Genomic DNA, 23509 nt, shown 5'->3' on the forward strand with positions numbered 1-23509 from the left:
CATCTTCCCTGAGCCCTCTCCTACTTCCGGTATCCCACCGCTCCCATCTTCTCTGCGCCTTCTCCTACTTCCGGTGCTGCCGCCATCTTCCCTGCGGTGCGGCCTTGCAGCGCCCGCCACGGCGGGTGGGCTTGATACCGAAAATGCCGGCAAATAAACCTTCTGAGACTAGTGGAGATCGCTGCCTCGCGTTATCTCCTGATAAAGGAGAGATAAAGGGTGCTCGCTTTCTATAACCCTAATCCAAGGGGTTTTTTTAGCTTATCCAACCATTTTTGGAGTCTCCCTTCAGGCTCTCTCTTGACCTAAGACATCTTATAAGACAATTAAGCACATCAATAAATTCTTGCAACTCTAAGTGAACATATTCTTTCAGGTTATTTATCCATGTCTGGAGATTGTCTGCATATTATCTCTTGAGAGAAGACAGATTTATATGAGAATAGAAATATATATGATAATTAAACATGCACACCAGCTGCAGCAAAATTTATCAATGAATTCTCACACCATCAGTTGCGTGCAGCGAGAGAATAGCTGGGTTAGAATCAATTTCCCACCTACAGGTACATAGAAAAATTCTCCCTTAAATCTTATGCGTCTTCTATTATTTCCCAAGGTATAATTTTAATGCCATTATGAACTTCACACCAGTCAAATCTCTTGCTCATTTGGAGCTTTGGAGCCAGCTCAGACCTTGCATTGGAGATGGGGAAAGGCTGCAAATAGATGGGATTGCAGGAGCCACATCTGCTCAGCACAGGTCACACAGAGCACAAGGCGTTGTCATCTCCGAAGAATAAACAGGGTCTGGAAGAACACTGCTTGAACGAAAACATTTTGTATCAGTTGGACTTGATGATCTCAAAGGTCTTTTCCAACCAAGCAATTCTATGATTCTATGGCGGGGTGGGCATAGCAGTGAGAATCCTACCCTGATGCAAGAAGTGGTTACTATTCCAAAAAGTCGCATATTTTTTATTTAAGCTAAAGTAAAATTTCATCTAAATAATATTGTTTATTTGAAAGTTACACAGAATGTACCTCTGATCGCATGTTTTCTTTCAAGCAGTGTTTTTCCAGACCCTGTTCATTCTTTGGAGAAGAGAATGCCTTGTGCTCAGTGTGATCTGTGTTGAGCAGATGTGGCTTCTGCAATCACAGAATCACGGAATAGTTTGGGTTAGAAGAGACCTTAAAGATCATCCCATTGCACCCCTCTGCCATGGGCAGGGACACCTCCCATTGGATCAGGTTGCTGAAAGGCCCCATCCAGCCTGGCCTTGAACACCTCCAGGGATGGGGCAGCCACAACTTCCCTGGGCAACCTGTGCCAGTGCCTCACCACTGTCATCATGAAGAAATTCCTCCTTATGTCTAGTCTAAATCTGCCCCGCTCCAGTTTATACTCATTGCCGCTCATTCCATCACTACAAGCCTTTGTAAACAGCCCCTCCCCAGCTTTCTTGTAGCCTCTTCAGGGACTGGAAGGCCACTGTAAGGTCTCCTCCGAGACTTCTCCAGGCTGAACAAGCCCAAGTCTCTCAGCCTGTCCAGTGGCCACAGGAAACAAGTGGTTACTATTACAAAAGCTCAAATATTTTTTATTTAAGTAAAGTTTCATCTAAGTAATTGTATTTTTCGAAAGTTACACGGAACGTCCCTCTGATTGCACGTTTTCTTTCAAGCAGTGTTTTTCCAGACCCTGTTCATTCTTTGGGGATGACAACGCCTTGTGCTCTGTGTGATCTGTGCTGAGCAGATGTGGCTCCTGCGATCCCCTCTGTTTGCAGCCTTTCCTCATCCCAAAGGCAGGAACAGGCCGAGAGGTGGATCCAGCTCCACATTAGCAAGAGATTTGACTGGTGTGAAGTTCATAATAACATTAAAATTAGACCTTGGGAAGTAACAGAAGATGCATAAGACTTAAGGGAAATTTATCCATGTGCCTCTAGGTGGGAAATCGATTCTGTCCCCGCTCCTGTCTCTGCACACGGTGTGTGGGGGTCCCCGCTCCTGTGCCCAGCCCTGAGGCGGGATGCTCGCTTTATAAACCCCACAGGAGCCTCGGGGCGCCGATTTCCCGGCGTTCTCGGTGTCCGGACAGGGCTGCCACCGCGGCGGTGCCCGTGTTCACGGCGGGGCGGGACTGTTTGGGTCTGAGGTCTCTTCCCACGGCAGCCATCCCCCCCCTGCTCCTCCGCCAGCGCCCGCCCCGGGTCGGGTCGGGAGGCGCGGCCGGAAGCGGGCGGAGCGCGCGCCGACGTGGCGAGAGCCGCACTGGCACCGGGACCATGCGGGGCGGCGGCGCGGTGAGTGCGGGCGGCGGGGTGCGGGGAGCGCTGGGGGCTGCCGGTGCTTGCCGGTGCCGCTGCCCCCGGGAACCGGTGCTGCTCCGGTGAGCGCCCGGGGCTCCGGAACCGGTGCCGCCGCCCTGGGGCTCCAGTGAGTGCCGGGGGCTTAAGAGCCGGTGCTGCTGACCCCGGGGGTTCTGGTGAGTGCTGGAGTTCTGGAACCGGTGCTGCCCCGGTGAGTGCCTGGGGCTACGGAACCGGTACCACTACGCTGGGGGCTCCGGTGAGTGCTGGGGGCTATGGAGCCGGTGCTGCTGCCCCCAGGAACCGGTGAGTGCCAGGGGCTCCGGGACCGGTGTTGCTTCCTTAGGGGCTCCAGTGAGTGCCTTGGGCTCTGGAACCGGTGCTGCTGCCCCCAGGAACCAGTGCTGCTCCGGTGAGTGCCAGGGGCTCCGGAACTGGTGCTGCTGCTCCCAGGAACCGGTGCTGTATCAGTGAGTGCCAGGGGCTCTGGAACCAGTGCTGCCCCTGTGAGTGCCCCGGAGGGCTCCGGTGAGTGCCCGGAGGTTCTGGAGCCAGTGCCACTGTCCTGGGAGCTCTGGAACTGGCACTGCTTCCTTAGGGGCTCCAGAGAATGCCCAAGGCTCTGGAACTGGTGCTACTGCCCCAGGGAACTGATGCTGCCCCAATGAGTGCCAGGGCTCTGGAACTGGCACTGTTTCCCCCGGGAACTGGTGAGTGCCGGGGGGCTCCAGAACCGGTACTGCTGCTTCCCTGCTGCTCCGGTGAGTGCCCAGTGCTCTGGAACTGGTGCTGTGTTTGGTGTCTGTGGCAGGAGCCCATATTCCGTGGAGTGTGTGGGGAATGGAGATCTGGGAGTTCCCCACAGGGTACGGAGCTATCAACCAGCCCTTTTCCTGGGTTTCTATCTGGGTAAGGTTTGTCACACCAAGTGCTCCCACTGGCAGCCTCTACTCCATGATCCTAGCCTCGGGGAGAACTCCTGGGATGTGCCTGGGCTCTGTCTTTCCTGGTGCATTGTTTGGAGCAGCTGTCCCCAGAAGCCAGCTGTGGTCCTGGGAATGTGTCACGGGACATAGGGAGTCAGGAATGGCCTGTGCATGCATGGAGTCTTCTCATCTTCTGGGGCTCTGGGTTGCTGTTTTTCTTTTTATGACCTGTGTAAGGAAGTTGGCTTTTTGGTTTTCCGTGCATCCAGCAGTGGGATGCTCCTGCATACTTCGGGTCCCTGTTTTGAGGTGGGAAGTACACTGTACAAGTGAAAGCCATTCAAAACATTCATCATTGCTGCTGTCAGCTCCTCAGAAAGGAAGGCTCATTCAGGTTGGAAGAGACATTGAAGCTTCATCTAGTCCAACTGTCAGGCCAGCCCCACCATGTCCTTAAGTGCCATAGCCTCGTTGTTTGGGGTTTTTTTGAACCTTTCTAGGGATGGGGACTCCACCACTGCCCTGGGGAGACTGCTAGGGCTTCATCACTCTTTCTGTGAAGGAGTTTTTCCTAATATCCAGTCTAAACCTTCCCTGGTGCAACTTGAGGCTGTTTATTCTTGGTACTTGGGAGAAGAGCTTGACCTGTGCCTGCCTCCAAACTCCTTTCTGAGAGCTGCAGAGAGCGATGAGTTTTCCCTTCAGCCTCCTCTTTTCCAGACTAAACAGCCCCAGGTCCCTCAGTCGCTCCCAGAACCCCTGAGCTCCAGACCCTTCCCCAGCTCTGTTCCACTTCTCCAAACGTGCTCCAGCCTCTCAAGATCTTTCCTGTAGTGAGGAGCCCAGAGTTGAATCCAGGATTCAAGTTGCAACCTCACTGGCATGAAGTCTGAGGAGGTGATCCCTTCCCTGCTCCTGCTGGCCACATTATGGCTGATCCAAGCCAGGATGAAATCACATGTGCCATGTTTGTCGTTCATCTGGGTTCTGAGGATGGATGAGGCTGGCTGATGGCAGCAGAGCCTGCTGCCTGTTCGGTTGCTTCTGTTGTGGTAACCCCAAAGGCCTTGTTTTTCCATGCTGCTCCTTGTTGAGGTCTCCCTGTTTCTGATGTTGAGATTTGGCTATCACACACAAACACTCAGTTGGCTTTTCTTCCAAAGAAGTCAAGATGGGATTGTGAAATCATTGATCAAGCTGTCGTGAATTTCTCTCTTGCGGCTTCCCTAACCTTTCCGTGAGCAAAAGCTTGCTCTGGATGCCCAAGGAGAGTTGGCCACTCTGTAGTTATGCTCTCTGGATGATGTTGGTGCCTGCTCTGAACTCCCCATGTGGCGTTTGGGGTTTCTCTCCCCATCTGTGGTCCTGGCAGAGCGGACTGCTGCCTGCTGCTCTGCATAAATGAGAAGGCAAGAGCATAAGGGACAGATTGACGTTAAGTTTTTTTAGTTTTAATATTTTAGTGGTGAATTTCATTTGCCTTGAAACTGCCTGTTCCCTGGTTTTGGTTGAGCACCTGCAGTTTCTCGGCATCTCCTCCTCGCAAGTCATCACGTTTTCATGACAGCTTCAAATACTGTCGTATCCCTGTTCGCTGTTTCCCCAGATAATGTGTAGCATTTATTTCTTATAACTAAACCACTTAATAGCGTGGTGCAGTTGATAATGTGCATTACAGCTTTCTCTGAAGAAGGTAATTTATCCATATTCTTTATTTTTTATTTCCAGTTTCTGGGGAAATGGGGGTTGGACTGGATGACCTGCAACCTTCCAAGCCAAAGCATTCTATGATTCTTAGCCAGTTCCTGTATGTGGCAAAATCCTGCCTCTGTTCCTAGGTTACCATCTTGGTATTTCGTGTAATTCTGCTGGGCAGTGATTTTTGTTTTCTGGTCTGTATGACCAAGGTTTTATTCCTTCATTCATTTTCCCAATGAAGAGTGACATTGAGTCCTTGAAGAAGGTGATAAATGATGGACAACAGGCCACAAGCAATGTACAGCAAATGAGTTGTTTATCCTGACTTGGGAACGTCATAGAATCACAGAACCATGGAAAGGTTTGAGTGGGAAGGGACGTTAAAGCCCATTTAGTTCCAATTCCCCTGCACTGGGCAGGGACACCTCCCATTGGATCAGGTTGCTGAAAGGCCCATCCAACCTGGCCTTGAACACCTCCAGGGATGGGGCAGCCACCACTTCTCTGGGCAGCCTGGGCCAGTGCCTCACCACTCTCACAGGAAAACATTTCTGCCTAAGATCTCATCTCAATCTCCCCTCTTGCAGCTTCAAACCATTCCCCCTTATCCTGTCCCTGCTCTCCCTGATCAAGAGCCCCTCCCCAACTTTCCTGGAGCCCCTCTCAGTACTAGAGGCTGCTCTAAGGTTTTGTAAATGCAAGAATTATTTAATTAAGGAAAAAAGAAGCACTGTGTAGAAACTAGCAAGTTAGAAAATATTTGTTGTCCTGTGATGAAGTCCAGGCAGAAAGTGGGCACCACTGGATGGATTTGAGACAAAGAATACTATCGTCCCTTGGTGTGAGGGGAATGGTGGCTTTCACATGGGGGAGTGTGGTGGGGGGGACGCATCCCTGGTCTGATTCCAGCTCAGCTGGAGTCGAACAGGTTAAACATATCTTTATAGAGAGAGCAGTGGTTTCTCTTCCAGAGAATGACATGCACACCCTTGAAGCACAGGTGGTTGGTTTTAACTGAAAAGCAAAAGGGGCAAAAAGAGGAAAAAATGCTGCTGCTAACATGGGTTGTTTTGCTTTGTTAGGACACCCGGCCTGGACATCGCAGACAGCAGAAGGACAAGCGGTCACCAGGAAGCAAAAAGTAGGTGAATGTTCCTTGTCTCATTTGACTGAGGGCAAGAAAAAAGCTGAGAGATTCCTGTTGGAAAACCATATCTGGTCTTTACATAATATTCTGAATTTTGAGAGCTGTAGCTGTTTGGGTTTGTGTGATTAGAGTCTCAGCTGACTTTGCTTTTTAGTTTGTAGGAAAAGTGCTTTTCTGACGTTTCCAGGGGCATTAGCTTTCATTTATTGTTTTTAAAAGGATTTTAACACTGGGAAGATAAATATTTTATGTTCCAGGCCCAATAGTGTTCCCAGATCTATGTATTTTGAGTGTGATTGCAATGGAAAGGCTTTAATTTGAGAACTCCTCTCCCCACCCTCCTGCAGTACCTCCTTACACACGGTGTGTACTGGTCTGGCCTGGACCATCGGTGTCCAATGCATGTTACTGCCTGGGCTAATGTATTAGAGTGTGATCTCCACAGCTCAGGGTGTAGAGAGGATTGCTTGAGTGGCCATCGCAGTTGTCATTCAAGTGAACTGCTTCAGAGACCTTAGGCAACCTTACAGTACTGAAAGGGGCTCCAGGAAAGCCAGGGAGGGGCTCTTGATTGGGGAGTGAAGGGATAGGATGAGGGGGAACAATTTGAAGCTGAAAGAGGGGAGGTGGAGATGGGATCTCAGGCAGAAATGTTTTCCTGTGAGGGTGGGGAGGCCCTGGCCCAGGTTGCCCAGAGAAGTAGTGGCTGCCTCATCCCTGGAGGTGTTCAAGGCCAAGTTGGACGGGGCTTGGAGCAACCTGATCCAGTGGGAGGTGTCCCTGTCCATGGCAGGGGTTTGGAACTGGATGGGCTTTAAGGTTCCTTCCAACCCAAACCATCCTATGATTCCATGACTCTGTGATTCTTTCCTCTCACATTAGTGCTAGTAATTAGTACGTTACAATTAGTATTTGCCCGGAGAGCAGACGCTCTGTCTGCCTGTGACACCTCATCGCTTCACTGTTGAACAGTGGTATGAATATATAAGCTTTCCCGTGGTGTGAGGAGTATTGGGAAACAGGGAAGCGAAGTTCCCTCTGATCTCTAGGAAGGAAAGTCAGCACTTCTGGCTGCTCTAAATGAGCCTTAACATGGTGTGATTGGTAGGGTAGAGTGTATGGCTGCCTTCATTGCTGAAAGCTTTGCTGGTTAAAGTTCTTACTGGTGTTAAGTCTTTTAATGGTGTAGTGTTAGGAATACACACTGAAGGAGATCTTGCCCTTCATGGGATAGAAAAGGTCTCTTGTCATGATGGGATGCAGAAGAATTCGTATATCCCACACTGTTTGCTTATGGATAAATGTGTATTTTTAAATTGAGATTAACTTGTTCCCACTTCTGAAGTTGAAGGTTTGGCGTAGGATGAATATTTTTTTCTGCTCTTCTTGAATAACTTGCTAATGTCATTCTCTAAAAGATGTGCTGAAAAATAGCGTTTAGGGTGTTTTGTCTTGCTGGCCTATTCAGTTCACAAAACTCAGGAGATGCAGTGAGCTGCGAGGTGAATTTTTAGAGTGCTCAGGAAGATGAAACAGATGTTGTCTGTCAGGTTATTGTGGAAGTGTGTGTATGTTCACGTACATAAATGGAGTTTCAAGCTGATGTTTTCCAGGTCTAAGCAACTGAAGGAGGTAGAAACTACGGCACTGGGACTGAACAGTAGCTATGATGAGACAGTCAGCAATGTTTCTTCTTCGTCACTGAAGAGCCGAGAGAATGGAAGCGCAGTGTCCAGAAGCAAGCGGACCATTCGCAGGCCTGCTTACTGGTTGGAAATGAGAGGAATAAAAAACAGCATTAACAAGTCTTCCGAAAAAAAAGGTACTCATAGCTCTTGGCTCAATGCAAAACTGTTTTTCTCTCTGGCTCTTTTATGAGAGATTAGATTACTTAGATAGACCGTGGCAACTCTGGATATACATGGGGAGCGAGAGGCTGGAGGTGAGCCCTACGGAAAGGGATCAGGGGGTTCTGGTTGACAGCAAGTTGACCATGAGCCAGCAGTGAGCCCTGGTAGCCAAGAAGCTGGATGGGGCTTTGAGCAACCTGATCCAGTGGGAGATGTCCCTGCCCATGGCAGGGGATTGGAATTGGATGGGCTTTGAGGTCCCAACCCAAGCCATTCCATGATTCTATGGTTCTATGTATGTGTACATGTGTGTGTGCACACAGATGTGTGATGTGGATCTGTCCTGGAGCTGGACTCAAGCAGTTTACTTGGTATCCAGCCTATGGATCTTGGTATTCTCAGTTCCTGGCACGTGGATGCACCCGCAGCCTGCAGAGCTGCGCTGGTTGATGGTGTGGACCCCCTTACAGGCAGGCTCATGCTTGTAGCCACTGCTCTGCCATGCTCCCTCTGATCTGGTGTCAGGCACGACCAGACAGACCGACCACCTCTTTACAAGCAAGAGGCTTCTACCCTCTTACACCTCTGTTTTCCTGCACTTGATCCTCCACAAATTAGCTATTTCTTTCCCTTTCACTTCCTTTGGTAATGCTCCTGAACATCCCAGTCCTGTGTAATCCCAAACTGCTCTTTGCTTGCATCCCACGTGTCACACAGCCCTGGGTGTTAACACTACACTCTCCCTTCCCACCGCTCCCCCCTTTCTCCGTTCCATAGGGCACTCCAGAGAGCAGCTTCCGTTGACTCATCCTGGTGGGTCTCCTGGGACAGAACTGGGAGGAAGGTGTCTGTTTCTTTGAGTGCATAATTTGCATTCCCCTGCCTGCCATTGTTCCTCTTGTGTTCGTGGAGATAAGACTTGGAGCGGCCTGAGAACAGTGAGGGGAGGCAGGATATTACTTGTGTTTCCCTGCCTGCTGGTGTTTCTCTATGCTCCCTTTTGGTTTTGTGCAGATGATCTCTTTATGACATTGCCTTGCACCTTCCAACTCTCTTCCCAAGGAGGATTATTGTCCCAGACCATGCTGAAGCACTGTTTCTTCCAGATCTACTGTGTAGGAGGACTGCAGGCTGTGGAATGCCTCATGTTACGGGGTCAAAAGGCTTGTTGAGCTCACTGGGGTCCAGGTGCCTTACAAAGATTACTGTAGTTTTTTTAAAGCATTGAATATGAGGATAAGATGAAGCAGCAGCAGACTCAGAGCTGTTACTCAGACTGACTAGCGAGACTGAAGCATTGCTGTTCTTGATCCTTAACAGGAGAAGCACTATCGAAAGGCAAGAGAAAATCTGAACAAGCAGAAGGTGAAGATCTCAAAGACTCTCCCAAGAAGAAGCAGAAGATTTCGGGTAATACAAATAACTTGTAACTCCTAGTTACAAGCCTATGGATACTTTAGGCTTCTTCTCATCCTCTGCTGTCATACAGCTCTATTTCTGATTGTGGGTATCTTGTTATAGGAGATCATTGACTGTTTCTGTTTTACAGTGCAAGATTATTGTTATTATTTCAGTCTCTCTTAGAAGTCTAATGAATGAGGAAGGAAAGGGAGTAGGACAAGTATAGGTTAGTCTGCTAAAAAGTTGAAGTTACTGTAGTTAGGAAGAAATATTACCACAGCTGGAAAATGAAGAATGTCCTCATGGGTGTCAGTTCTTCAGAAGAGGGTTTGAGATTTGTAACATACTAAAAGCTGAACAGGAACCAGCAGTGCCATACTGCTTTTTAAGAAGGCTGATGTTGTGCTGAGGTGTTTGAGCAGGAATGTAGACTTTCACACGTGTGAAGTGATTCTTTTGCTCTAACGCAGGGTTGCACTCGGAGTGCCACTTCCAGCAGTGGGCACTGCAGTTCAGGAAGTGTGCAGACCAGCTTAAGAGAGAAGAAAGCAAAAAGCATAACCCATGAGAAAACACGGAAGCAATAGCAGTGGTTTAGTGTAAAGAAGACAAGAGTGAGCAGAGAAATAGGACTGTCCATGTGATTGTAAACAAGTCGGGTTGACTCAGCTGTTCTGTAAACAGAGGGTGTTTCAGGGTGAAGAGTGCTCATCCCCCGAGCTTTCTGTATGAGCAACCGTACAGACACAAATATCTGGACTGGGCTAAGCCTGCAGCTGTAAATGGCTATGAATTTTGAAAGGGAGTTGGGAACATGATATTGAAATTCCTTTAAAATAAAGAAAAAAAGCATTGCACGTTTCTGAATGAGTGGTTTTGAGACAGCAGATGAAATAGCCTCCTAGCAAAAAATCCCTGTTCGTTTGTAACAAGGCTCACAGAATTAAGTCTTCTGGTCTCTCTTTTTTGTGTTATGACAGGGAAAAAACAGCAAGTTGGAACACAACAAAACTCGAAGACAAAAGGCCACTCTGTTCAGAAAGAACCGGAGACTTATGGCCCAGGTAAGAAGAAGCAGCAGCTGTTCAGAACCGTTTTTAAAGCAGTTGAAAGATAAATGTAGTTCCAAGTTCAGCTGCGTTTCTGATGTTTCCATTTCGTTGTTCACTTTGCTATTGACAAGGAAAAACTGGTTGCTGTCCTTCCTGCCCAGCGTCAGTATGGCAGAGCAGGATTGGACAGACTGCACGCTTGCTAACAGTGTAGTTCTGTGTGGTTTTGTGCCTGTGTAATGGAATAGGGAAGGAGAAGTCGCTTTTTAAACTGAGCAAAAGGCTGGTGAAATAGTAAAACTGTAAAACTCAAAAATATTTGTACTTTTTCACTCAGCAGAATATGTTTGCAGGAAAATCTTTGTAGCTGTTGCGGCCAGATCACCTCTTCTGGTAACCTGGTAGCGAAAGACCCAGGCAGTCTGTCATGAGAAATAACATTATTTAGCACGTGGAATGACTTGGTGTGTGTAGCTCACAGCACTCATTAAATACCCCAGTTTCTGCCAAGGGCTGCTTGGCTCACAGGCTTCTTCCTTACTGCCTAGGGAGGGACAACCCGAGGCTGTTACTGCTGGATGAAGAGGGAAGCCTTGAGATCATTTTATGACAAGATTTCATGCAAGTGGCTACTAAGCTATTTTCTTCCCAGAACCCACTACAGTCTTTTTTAATCCTTGTGGATTATGCCAGGCTTTTTGCTTGGCATTTCTAAAAGAGGCCAGGAACTGGAAACAGGATGTTTTTCCCTGGCTATTGAGTAACTTGGCCTGGTGGTGCAGCTCTGTTCTCTGTCAGTGCCAATGCTGATGGCTGACATAAGTGGAGTTGGAAAGATTTGATGGGTAGAACTGAACTGCGGGCTTTGTCTGAAGCTGTCACATCTGTGACTACTTGTATTCTGAAACCCTTTTTGCTGAAAGAAAGTTTTACTCTGCATGCTGAAATAATTGTGTAATAAAAGTGAATGAAGGAGAAGTCTCTGCTGAACAAGTGGAAGAACACTCCTTACAGGGGGATAATAGGACTAAAGGGCTTTTATGAAATGATGGCCCCTTAGGAGAGATGTCTGCTTTGTTACCTGAGATGTTTGAAGCTGCCCAAGCTGTTGAAGTGTAGCTGGACACAAGTTTGATAGCGTGTGACCTGTTTCCTTCCAGAATTCATGTGCACAATGAAGGAAGAATAAAGATATTGTGTTTGCAGTTCTATTCCAAACCCTTTGCTTTGACAGGTAGCGTGGAAGAACAATGGTCTTTGGAAATTCAAGAGAAGGGCCGAGTTACCTGCCCCACGTGCCGGGCTGTGGCGAGGAAGACTGTAGAAGGACTGAAGAAGCACATGTTAAATTGCAGGCAGGTAAGACCACAAAGAGATGACCAATGTTTTCTTGACTCCTCTGCAGCTTACTGGCAGAAATGTCTGCACACTGTTTGGTGTTGCATTTAAAACCAGTTTCATCTCATTATGTCTCTAAGTCAGAGTCCTTAAAGCAGCTGTCAGAGGCCTTGATGCTTCTTGCTTAGCCTTTCGTTGGAGGTTTGGGTTAGTGAACAAAGGTGTAGGTATTTCCTTGTTGCCCTAAATTTTAGGCTCCATAAAATCTCTTCTGTTCTTAATGGACAGTTACCAGTCTCAAAATGTTCTGCTCTCCTGCTCCTTTCCCCCAGAGAGTTTCCTGCTGCTTTGGTTAATTTACAGTTGCACGCACCATGTCCTTGTTTGTTTCTAGGAGATGTTCACGTGCCATCACTGTGGAAAGCAGCTGAAGTCTTTAGGAGGGATGAAATACCACGTCATGGCAGACCATAACAACCAGGTAACACAACTGTGGGGCATCTAGAAGTTCTACAGGCAAGAGAGGCTTTTGTTCCTTCCGTGGTGCACAGAGAAACAAAAACGTGGTATGCTTTCCCAGGTGTTGTAGCTGTTCAAATCTTAAGTAGCTGTTATTTTTCCTGTGAGATCTGACATCTGAGAAGAGAGGGGAAAGTCACCAGAGACGGTAGGCACGCTGCATCTGAGAAAGGGAAGATGGGTTTCTCTTTAGGTTGGTTGTGTGTAACACATAAAAGGCATTCTCAATTAGAAGAAAAACGATTGCTCGTTAGGCTGCAGTTTTCAGTCCTTTGCTAGAAAGTAAGAGTCTTTCTACACCCAGAGCAGAGCAGATTTCAGTTCTTTTCAAGTACAAAGCAGAAGCAGCAGTTTAGTTCTTGTCTCTGTTTACTGTAAAGATGCAATACTGCAATCTGCTTTTCCTCTTTGCCGTAACTTTAAAGAAGGCCATGTCTCCTGCTGTAGTTGTGAAAATGAATTAAAGAACTTTAGAAAAGTAATTTGGAAGTTTGCGTAAGGCTTAGATAATTCGTTACTGATATTTTTTATGTAGTTCCTAGTGCTGTGGTTTCTGAACTTACAGCTGCACAGGTAAATGGAGCAGGCTAGGGGTCATGTTCTGGCATGGAGGAATAGGTCCGTTATTCAGTTTTAACTTTTTATTCAGTCTAGGTGTAATATTATAAGGTAGTGTAGGAAATAATGTACAGTAACCATCAGAGAGAGAACAGAGAAGAACTTGAGCTGTACAGAATCATAGAACGGTTTTGTTTGGAAAAGACCTTTAAGATCATCGAGTCGAACCATCAATCCAGCCCTGCTAAGTCCACCACCAGAACGTGTCCCCAAGTATGACATCTACTTATCTTTTAAACACCTCCAGGGTGTTTCTGGCCAGCCTGTGCTAGTGTCTGAGAACCCTTTCAGTAAAGAAATTGTTCCTCATAGCCAACCTAAATCTCCCCTGGCACATCTTGAGGTCACTTACACTTATCCTGTTGCTGTCTACCAAGGAGAAGAGACCAACCCACGTCACTGCAACTTCCTTTCAGGAGGTTGTAGACAGCGATGAGGTCTCCCCTCAGTCTCCTTTTCTCCAGACTAACCAGCCCTAGCTCCACTAGCCACTCCTCATAAGGTTTGTGCTCTAAACTCTTCCCCAGTTCTGTTCCTCTTCTCTGGATGCACTCTGGATGTCCTTTTTGTAGTGAGGGGCCAAAAACTGAATACAGTATTTGAGGTGCAGCCTCACCAGCACTGAGTACAGGGGAAGGATCACTTCTCTTCTTCTGCTGGCCACACTGTTCCTGATGCAAGCCAGGATGCTCTTGGCCTTCTTGGCCACTTGGGCCACTGCTGGCTCGTGTTTACCCAGCTGTCAACCAACACCCCTGGGTCCTTCTCTGCCAGGCAGCTTTCCAGCCACTCCTCTTAAACCCTGGAGCGCTGCATGGAGTTGTTGTGACCCAAGTGCAGGACCCAACACTCAGCCTTGTTGAATCTCATGCAGTTGGTCTCAGCCCATGGATACAGCCTGTCCTGTCCTGGTAGTTTAGCACAGTGGCATAACCTTTACAGGCAGTTACTCTGCTTAGCTTTAGTCAGGCAAAGTGGAAATGGTAGACCAGTAAATGTCAAAAATGTGTGGCAGAGAAGAGTAAGTACTTTCCACAGGCAGAAGGGGAGAAAAGCAATTATGTAAATATGTACCCTTGTCCTTGCCAGCAGCTGTAGTTTGGGACTATTTCTGATTGAGGTTTTGTTCATAGAAAGCTATCTAAATATTAAAACTCTTACCTGCAAGGTGGTTTTAAAGGTAATTCAGTTGTTCTGGGATATAGACAGTGATTATTGTGTTAGATACACTTCTGTAAAATCATACATTGCAGAGATCTAATTATTTTAGAAGTTTTCCTTCAGTAGCTAGATTGAGTAGTGAATTCCCTATGAGAAGAACTGTAAATGCTAAGCATCCTGTGCTTTTCTTTCATCTTTCTGCTGTGCTTTAGCCGGTTATGAAGGAGGGAGGAGAACTGGATGAGCAGCTTGAACGTGACCGTCTTCGCAAGGTTTTGAAGCGTATGGGAAAACTAAAGTGTTCAAGGGAGGTAAGCCGCATTGCGCCAAGTATCCCACATTAAACAGTAGCGGATGTGTTGTGAGAGTTGTGCTGGATGTGCTGTGGTGCTGGGCAGAGCTGGATTTCATAGAATCATAGAATGCTTTGGGTTGGAAGGGACCCCAAAGCCCATCCAGTTCCAATCCCCTGCCGTGGGCAGGGACACCTCCCACTGGATCAGGTTGCTCCAAGCCCCACCTAACCTGGCCTTGAACACCTCTAGAGAAGGGGCAGCCACAGATTCTCTGGGCAACCTGGGCCAGGTCCTCCCCACCCTCACAGGAAAGCATTTCTTCCTAAGATCTCATCTCAGTCTCCCCTCTTGCAGCTTCAAACCATTCCCCCTCATCCTATCCCTGAAATCTCCTGATCAAGAGCCCCTCCCCAGCTTTCCTGGAGCCCCTTTTAGCACTGGAAGCTGCTCTAAGGTCCCTATAGCTTTCTCTTCTCTAGGCTGAACAACTCCAACTCTGTCAGCCTGTCCTCATATGGGTGGTGCTCCAGCCCTCAGATCATCTTCATGGCCTCCTCTGGACCCCTTCGGGGTCCTGGATTTATTTGAAGATCCTAGCTATGCTTTTAAGCCAAAGTGTCACAGAATACTTTGGGTGGGAAGGGACCATTAGCGGTCATCTGCAATGAGCAGGAATATCTCCCACCAGATGAGGCTACTCAGAGCTCCATCCAACTGGCCTTGGTCTCACCACCTGTTTCATAAAAAAAACTGAGTGTTTGTTGTGTTGCTGTCTCTGAGGGCGATTGAGAGAACACGAGATTGTTTCTTGTGTGCACCAGAAGTATTATATTAATGTGTACTTCTGCTCTTTGCTTAAGTTGTTTGTGATAGCTGGGAAGATATTTTTATGCATAGTTAACCCTGTGAGATTGCCTGTGGTTTCTGAAAATATTGATTGGCTGCAGCTAGAAAAGGGGATGGAGCCAGATGGACACTAAAAACTTGCTGATGTGTTTGATTTGTAAGCTCAGTGTTGAGTTGATCAGTGTGTTCAGGGTGAGGGGTTACTCTGGTGGGTTACATCCACAGGAACGGTTGGAGTTCTTTCCCTCCACTCCAGCATGAGACAATAGAATGAATCATGGAATCGTGGAATGATTTGAATTGGAAGGGACCTTAAAGATCAGGCTGCTCTAGACCCCATCCAGCCTGGCCTTGAACACCTTCAGGGATGGGGCAGCCACGGATTTTCTGGGCAACCTGGGCCAGGGCCTCCCCACCTTCATCATGAAGAATTTCTTCCTAATGTGTAATCTAGATCTTCCCCCCTTTCAATTTAAAGCCATTCCCCCTTTGTCCTATCATTGCATGCCCTTGTAAAAGGTCTCTCCCCAGCTTTCCTGGAGCCCCTTTCAGTACTGCGAGGCTGCTCTAAGGTCTCCCCACAGACTTCCCTTCTCTAGGCTGAACAACCCCAACTCCCTCAGCCTGTTGTGTACGGGAGGTGCTCCAACCCTGTATCCTAGGGACAGCTGAAGGTTTAATTTACTATCACCCTAGTATTGCTGTGTTCTAGATAGTTTGACTAGTCAACCAAGTATAAAACCCTCATTTTCTGCCCAACTTCTCCATTCGTGACTGAGAATCTTCTGGTTTGTGTGTCCTCATTTATCATCTTGCTGCTTCTTTCCATGTGTTGAAATTTTCTGTTGCCCACTACCTACAAAGGAGTTCTCAGAAACAGTTTGTCCCAGGTTTTGTGTGTCTGAATAGACTCGCACTAAAGTTTGCTCCTTGATTGTCTCTAGTGTGGCAGTAGAAGCTGATAGTGCTTTGGTCAGCAAGCTGTGGATTCTTTACACAGTGGTCTTGTCACCACTTGGAGAGCATTTTATTTCCATGCATTTTTCTTCTGCATTGACAGGGCTGCACGGGCAGCTTCACTAGCATAATGGGATACCTGTATCACATTAAAAAATGTGGGAAGGCTGCTTCTGAGCTGGAGAAAATGGCTATGAAGTGCCATCACTGTGGAAAAGCGTACAAGTCAAAGGCAGGACTTGTCTACCATCTCCGATCGAAGCACAGGCCGGTAAGTATCAACTGCCGTTGTGTGGTGGTATTTTAGCCGCTTGGACTTTGAGGCATGAATGGACTTCTGTCTGCTGGCTGGGCAGGTCATTAGCGCTGGCAAATCTTTGCAATTCCCTGTCTCTCTGGAGTGTTCTGTCCTTGATACTTTCCTTCTGGCAGCAGCTGATGCTGTTCTGTGACCAGGATGAAGTTTTTAATAGTAAATCACCATGGCAGCAGCAAACTACCACAGCCAGACTTTTGCTCCGCGGAACAATGGTGCTGGCATGTATAACTTGAGATGCTTTTCTTTGCTCTTCAAAGACAGAGCAGAACAGACAGTACTCTGCTTACCATCCCCTGGCGGGTTCACTGTGAATGATGTCCTTCCAAGAGCAGTGGCTGCATGAAGCTCACTGCTTGAGCCCTGCTGCTCTGACCGCCCCCCGCGTAGATCAGTGGGTCTAACTTGCTTTGGGTGTGTGACAGTGAAACACCACTGCAGCAGCATTGATGGGAGGGATTTGGCGGAGTGTTTATTGACAATATTTAGTATAACTGAAATAAGAACCAGTGAGGGAGACTTGTCTGCTTTCCCTTTCATTGCAGGTCACTTTCCTCCATGAGGAGAGAAGAACAGAGAGCCTGAAGGAAATAAAACGGGAGCCAAACACCACAGGCAGAGTCCAGAGGAGATCTGCAAAAGTGGCAATCTACTATCTCCATGAGCTAGCTGGAGAAGAGCTGGCCAAGGAGTGGCCCAAGAGGAAAGTTCTGCAGGACTTGATTCCAGATGACCGGAAGGTACAAGGCCTTAAAAATACAGCTTGAGTCTTCACATCAGATGAGTCTTGCCCTGGCATCTACCCAGTGTTACCAGTGTTTATGGCCCATGGAAAGCAATATTGAGGCAGTAATATGTTGTGGGAGGGATGAGTGTTTTTCTCGCTCTAGTCTTAGATTACAGCATTGCTGCAGTAGCAATTGCTGTGGGGTAAGTCTTTCATCCAGGCAGGCTGTAATGACTTTCAAATCCCATTGCAATTACAGTTTTCAGTGGGCGCAAGTAAGGAAGGTAGTTTCAGGCAGTGCATTACTCACAAGTCATAGGCTGTAGGTCACTGCTACCACGTAGTTTCATAGCTTTTCAAGCTTACAAGTTTCCAGGAGCATCTTTTAGGCTGTCAGGGAAAGTGAGGGAAAAGGACGCGTTGTGATTTTAATGAGGTAAGTTCGTTTACAGGAATCACTGTGGTCAAAGTTATGGGAAGCTTTGGATTGTGGTGTTGTGGGGCATTTCCAGATTCAATTATGTCTGTAGAGAGTCAGTGAGACAGGAAAGGATTGGTTGTTGAGAGTTTGGCTATGGGAGTAGGAGGAATAGCACTTTTGTCTCCCCATCTGGGAGAGAAAGGGATGTGCTTGGCACTATGTGCAGCCACCACTGCTTCCAGCTTCCAATTCCATCTCTTTATCTCAGCTGAAATACACTCGTCCTGGACTGCCCACGTTTAGTCAAGATGTGCTGTGCAAATGGAAAACGGAGATAAAAATGTACCGGAGAGTCCACTGCCCAAATCAGGTAATCCTTAAATGTTTCTAAAGCCTCAAAGGAGACATATTTCAGGTCTGTATGAGCCAACAGCTTTCCACAAACTTGGAATTGCGTTTTGTCTCTCTGTGGGAGCCAAATCCTGCTCCATCTCAGTGGGTTGGTGGTGTAAGACCCTGCTTGGACTGTTGCCCTAGGGATGACCCCTTGTGGTATGTGTTTGTCCACATCAAAGCCAGTAACTAGGTGTCAGACTGGTACAGCTTGCCTGTCCAGCTGGGAGCTGGTCCATTTGGAGGTTGGAGCAGCAGAAAAATGACAACCCCCTGCCACTCTAAATCTAATTGTAGGAGGAGGAAGGAGCAGAGATGGAAATGTAAGAGTAGAGGGACTTTGTCTGGCACAGCACTTACATTTTCTTTGGAAAGGTGGAAATGGGCCACAGAAGACTCATGAGACCCTGGCCCAGGTTGTCCAGAGAAGTGGTGGGTGCCCCATCACTGGAGGTGTTCAAGGCCAGGCTGGATGGGGCCAGCAGGAGCTTCAGGCCCCATCCCGTGGAAGGTGTCCCTGTCCATGGCAGGGGTATTGGAACTGGATGATTCATAAGGTCTCTTCCCACCCATAGAATCTTCCATGATTCTATGGCATGGTAATGCAGGTCCAGGAATGCTTACACCTGTGCTCTTGGTCTCTTACAATCCCACACAGCAGTCACTGATCAGATCCAGTGAGAAGAAATGGCCCCATTGGTGGAAATGATGGTAGATGTGATGCACAGTGCCGCATAGCGAAGGGTCAGTGGTGGCTTTCATCTGGGCTTGGTGTAGAGATGATGCCTTCCCCCTGCACTACCCACCCTCACCGGTCTCCCCGGTTTTCAGTCTTGCATCGTTTCCATTGGTGTGGGATGTGTTCTTCTGTGCCACGAGGTACACAAGCAGGGCAGGAAAGGCTGATGTGTCTCATACTTGTGCTGTGTCTGCTATCGATCTCTGCTGTGCTTCGGGCAAAACGCAAACGCCATTATTTTTCTCAGGCTTTTGTGTGAATGTAACCGTGACAGGAGTCTCTTTACGTCGTCTAAATGTGCTCAGAAACTGGAAATATTTACCTCACTGAAAGCTTAAGTCTCTCTTAATGGTCTATTTACCAGAAGATTTCTGGCTTTGTAAGACCTAGTATCTCCCTCCTGCTACCTCTTTTATTCCTTTTGTAATTACCTTCCAGAGAACAGGACTTTCTTGGGCAGGAAGATGTGATTTCTTGGTAGAGTTTGGCTGACATGCACTTTTTTATTGTTTCAGGGTTGTGAATCAGTGTACGGCAGCGTCTCGGGACTCAAGTCTCACCTCGGCACATGTACCTTGGTTGGTAGCCTTCCTGACCCACTAGCCCTTATACCTGACTGTCCCAGTCCCTTGGATACATCCCTGTTCAAGCTGTTGTCCTGCCGTCTGCTAATCTGAGTCACAATTCAAGTGCTTCCCTGTGTACTGGTGGGGTTGCCATTGTAGACACTGCTTCAGGCAAGGAAGAAGCATCTTCATGGCATGCATTTTGGTGAAACTGCAGTCTTACTTGTAGGTTCACAGCTACAGGGGCATTTTTTCCCAGATATAGTGCTGGAGACCTTGTAACATGTCACAGAGCAGCCCTGTGCTTTGTGGGCATTAACTGTCAATAATATCAGTGTTCCTGTTGTGGAAGCATTGTTTGGTATGGATAAGAGTGTCTCCTTCTTACTGCTGAGTTATATCTGAGCAAGATGCAAACACCATGTACAGGTGTATCGGCCTTCTGGGCAGCAATTAGTGATGGATATTTTTGTTTTGGTGCCAGGGAGACTTTGTGGCTGGTAAATACAAGTGTCTCCTGTGTGAGAAGGAGTTCATTTCGGAGAGTGGAGTCAAGTATCACATCAACTCTGTGCACGCTGAGGTAAGGCAGGTGGAACGGTAGCCCTCAAACCCCAAGTTATTGGAGGTGGGGGGTTGTCTGGGGAAGGAAATGCTGGCTGCTTGCCCTGAGTTATTTGTTCCTTGCTCACTGGTTGGAACAGGACTGGCTTGAGTGGCCTTTGGTTTGCTTGAATACAGGTGTGTGTTGGCCTGGGGAGCAAGTTCAGCTCTTCAGCATTTCCCATGCCTTTAGCTAGGCGGTTGCCAAACCAAATATGAATCCTCTGAGGTGGTGACACCTGAGGAGGAATATCAAAGAATAGATATTTGTTAAGCAGCTGTCTTTCTAAATTTCACATTTTGGAAACCCCTGTCCCACAAGGCAGCTTTATTACAAGCCCTGGTAGACTCTGTATGGTATTTCCACTACCAGTACCAATTTATTGCCTTTTAAACCCTCCAGGACTGGTTTGATGTGAACACAACTACCACAAAAAGCTTTGAGAAGCTGATGAAAATCCGCCAAAGGGAAGAGCAGAGGAAGCAACGGAAGAAACGTCCTTTGACCCGGGGCAAAAAGAAGAGAACCGGGACCCTGTCTGCCAAGAAGCTTTCTGCTTCTGGAGTTGAAAAAATGAGGAGGAGTAAGAGAAGTTGTCCACAGCGGGTGGACAATGAGAGTGTGAGCAGTGAGGAAGGGGAGCTCCAAGTTGCGCAGAGAGCTGAATTTCCTAAAACCAGCCGCAAGCGAGGCCGGAAGTAAATCCCAGGAAGAGGAGTAATCCTAAAGCTTTTCAGTTACAAGACCCACTTCTGCCAGGGTCACAGCCCGTAACACTACTATAAGTGACTGAATGTCTTTGGGACTGTGACTGCATTCTCCTCGGTAACCTTGATTTTGGAACTGTTGCCTCTGGTCAGTTGTGAGAGAGGTCAAACCAAAGCTGTGGGACAGAGGCTGCCTCTCCTGACGTTCTTCCCTTGGACAGTGGCACTAGCAGCGTACCCAGCATCATTCCTGCCCTGGTTACAGTCTGGGTTTGGGTCACATTAGTTGCTTGTTTAGTGGTTTCCAGTACAGCAGCTGTTTTGTCATATTCCTCTGAAGTGTGAGATCAGGGTTCTTTTTTAGCAGTTCTCCCTATAAGGGGCTGACAGGCACAGGGTTTAATCCTCCTTAAGGGGGGAATCCTTTCTTGCACAGTCTGCACAGAAACAAGCCTGTCCTGTAGATGTCCTGTTGTCAGCAACGCTGCCACGGAAGAGCTTGTGCTCCAGTCTGGTACACAAGGCACTGTCTCAATGTTGCTCACCACCAGACAGTAGCACACGCGCCTTGGTCTGCTTTGCAGTGATGGGACATCATTATTGCCCTCGTCAGGAACCCAGTATTTCCCCAGCATCTGTCTTTCTGTCGCAGTGGGCATTGAATGTACGTGGAGAGTCTTCCAAGGCCAATGAGGAATAAACACTCTCCAGCCTTTTGGAGATGTGCTGGCCCTTCTGAGACCCCAATAACTAATGTAATAAGATGCCTTTGCGGGCCCTCTGAAGACTGCTTGTTCCGGACTCGCCTGCAAAATGAACTTGCTGGAAGGCCACATGTATCTCCAATAGCACTCTTGCTGATGCTGAAGCCCGGATTCCACTCAACCGCCTTGCCGGTGGTGTTCTTTGTCGTGCCTGTGCTCCCATAAGGTCCTTTTTTTCTGCACTGTAGACACTGCCTTCCTTGTCTGACATCACCTGCTCCCTATTTGTGAATGAGGCATATTAGCTGTGGCTTCCCTGTGTGGAAAAGGTTAAAAGAAGAGGGTTCATTGTTTTAATTCATGTGTTGGCATGAACTCTGGATCACAGGGAACATCTTCCTGTGCTCTGTAAATGCAGCAGATGTCGCAGAAGCCAGTAGGAAGCAGCAGCACTGGCAGCCCGACCAGGAATTGCAAAATTTGACCTTTTCCGTGCAGTTTTGCAGGCAAGCAAATAGGCAGCTGGCTCTGTGTCACCTCCTCGTGAATTCTCACTGTCCACCGAAGCTGCTGGTGCTCAGTTTGCAGGGAAGCCATTGCAGCACCTGGTGATCAGGCAGGTCATTGCGTGTTATTATTGGAATAATCCCCCCAGCGCTGGCAGCAGGAAGTGCTGCAGGGCTAGGGTGCTCTTGAGACGGGCCTCTCCCATGTTGTAAGCAAAGCAGACCCAGATGAGTACGGTCTGTCTGGTGTGGGGATCAACACCTGAATGGTGTGAGGCAGCCTGCAGCCTACGCTGCCGTTTAGAACCCTCCGTCCCCATGGCTGCAGTGCTGCGCTGGAAGCATAAATACAGGGACTTCTGTGCAGGGTGCATGAGGTTTGCAGGAAGAAGGACAACAAGATCGGAAGACAATAAAATAAAATGTCACATGTGCGAGAACGTGGTTTCTGGTCTGTTTGGTGTCTGGTGTTCTTGACGCCGTCCCCACTCCTACAGCACAATCCAGCTCCCTTGTCCTGCACTGTCTGGTGCTCCTTGGTTGTCTGTACCATTTCTCCTCCGTGTCCACTCTACACTGCTGTGCTTTGACCACATGTTTACTGCCTTCCCACCCAGTAGATGGACAGTGCGATAAACCCATGAATTAAAGGAGGTTTTTCTTTGTGGATTTCAGTCTGGAGTTGTATTTGCTGTTGTTTATAAGTTACTAACCAGAACCTGCTTTCTAGACATGGATACTCTGTGACCACCTGGATTTTGTGGAGTGACTTCAACAATCAACAAGAGGAGTCCAAGGGGAGACCTCATTGCTCTCTAGAACCACCTTAAAGGCAGGGGGAGAAGAGAACAGGACCCACAGAAGTAACAAGTGGTAGTATGAGAAGAAATGGCCTCAAGTTCTTCCGAGGAGGTTTAGATTCGGTATTAGGGAAAAATTACCAAAAGAGTGTTGAAGCAGTGACAGAGGCTGCCCAGGGCAGTGGTGGTCTTCACCGGAAGGGTTCAGAAACTATGGCTGCCCAGAACAGTGGTGGTCTTCACTGGAAGGGTTCAGAAACTATGTGGCCGTGGCACTTGGGGAACATGGTTTAGTCAGCATGGTGGGGTTGGGCTGACAGTTGGACTGGGTGAGCTGAGAGGTATTTTCCAACCTTAATGATTCCTTGATTCTGTAATGTATTCCCCCCCATAACTTGGCATGTGGAGAAAAAAAATCCAACAGTCCATTCATTCTCCATTGGTTTTACAGCAGTTCGCTTGCTGGATTGGCTCATGCTGGTAAGAGGTGGTTGCACTGCTGTTAAAGATTGGGATCTCTTTAGAAGCGCTTGAAGCCTGCTGGAGATAGACTAGGGCTGCCCAAAAAACATTTCTTCCTGATATCAAAATCTCCTGTTTCAGCTTCAAACTGTTCCACTCATCCTATCTCTGCACTCTCTGGTCAAGAGACCCTCCCCAGCTTTCCTGGAGCCCCTTTCAGTACTGGGGGCTGCTTTAAGGTCTCCCTGGAGCCTTTATTTTCCAGGCTGAACAACCTCAACTCTCTCAGTTTGTCCTCATACAGGAGGTGCTCCAGCCCTCGGATCATCTCTGTGACCTGCTCTGCCCTAGTCTCCAGTGACCTGTGTGATGAGTGTGTGGCTGGAGGGTTGGCATCACCGTGGGATGCTGCTGGGCTGTAATGCTGGTGATGAAAC

General features: G+C 47.9%; 1 protein-coding gene across 6 annotated transcripts; it reads left to right on the plus strand.

Moving 5' to 3' along the window:
- Window positions 1-2082: 2082 nt before the first annotated feature.
- Window positions 2083-22458, plus strand: ZNF512 (zinc finger protein 512). Of its 6 annotated transcripts, XM_054061999.1 has the most exons (15): window positions 2543-2577; window positions 2665-2730; window positions 6025-6083; window positions 7689-7911; window positions 9260-9349; window positions 10321-10404; window positions 11627-11751; window positions 12125-12211; window positions 14241-14339; window positions 16231-16398; window positions 16989-17183; window positions 17860-17961; window positions 19239-19301; window positions 19774-19872; window positions 20296-22458. In XM_054061999.1, exons 4-15 carry the CDS (start codon window positions 7692-7694, stop codon window positions 20593-20595), a joined length of 1632 nt encoding a protein of 543 aa, XP_053917974.1. In that variant the 5' UTR covers window positions 2543-2577; window positions 2665-2730; window positions 6025-6083; window positions 7689-7691; the 3' UTR covers window positions 20596-22458. The 6 variants fall into 6 exon arrangements, with proteins under 6 accessions (XP_053917973.1, XP_053917969.1, XP_053917970.1 ...); XM_054061998.1 differs by lacking the exons at window positions 2543-2577; window positions 2665-2730 and adding an exon at window positions 2083-2312; XM_054061994.1 differs by lacking the exons at window positions 2543-2577; window positions 2665-2730 and adding an exon at window positions 2220-2312 and having other exon boundaries at window positions 7703-7911.
- Window positions 22459-23509: the final 1051 nt, after the last annotated feature.

This window comes from Cuculus canorus, chromosome 3 (assembly GCF_017976375.1).
Source record: "Cuculus canorus isolate bCucCan1 chromosome 3, bCucCan1.pri, whole genome shotgun sequence".
NCBI classification, from domain to species: domain Eukaryota; kingdom Metazoa; phylum Chordata; class Aves; order Cuculiformes; family Cuculidae; genus Cuculus; species Cuculus canorus.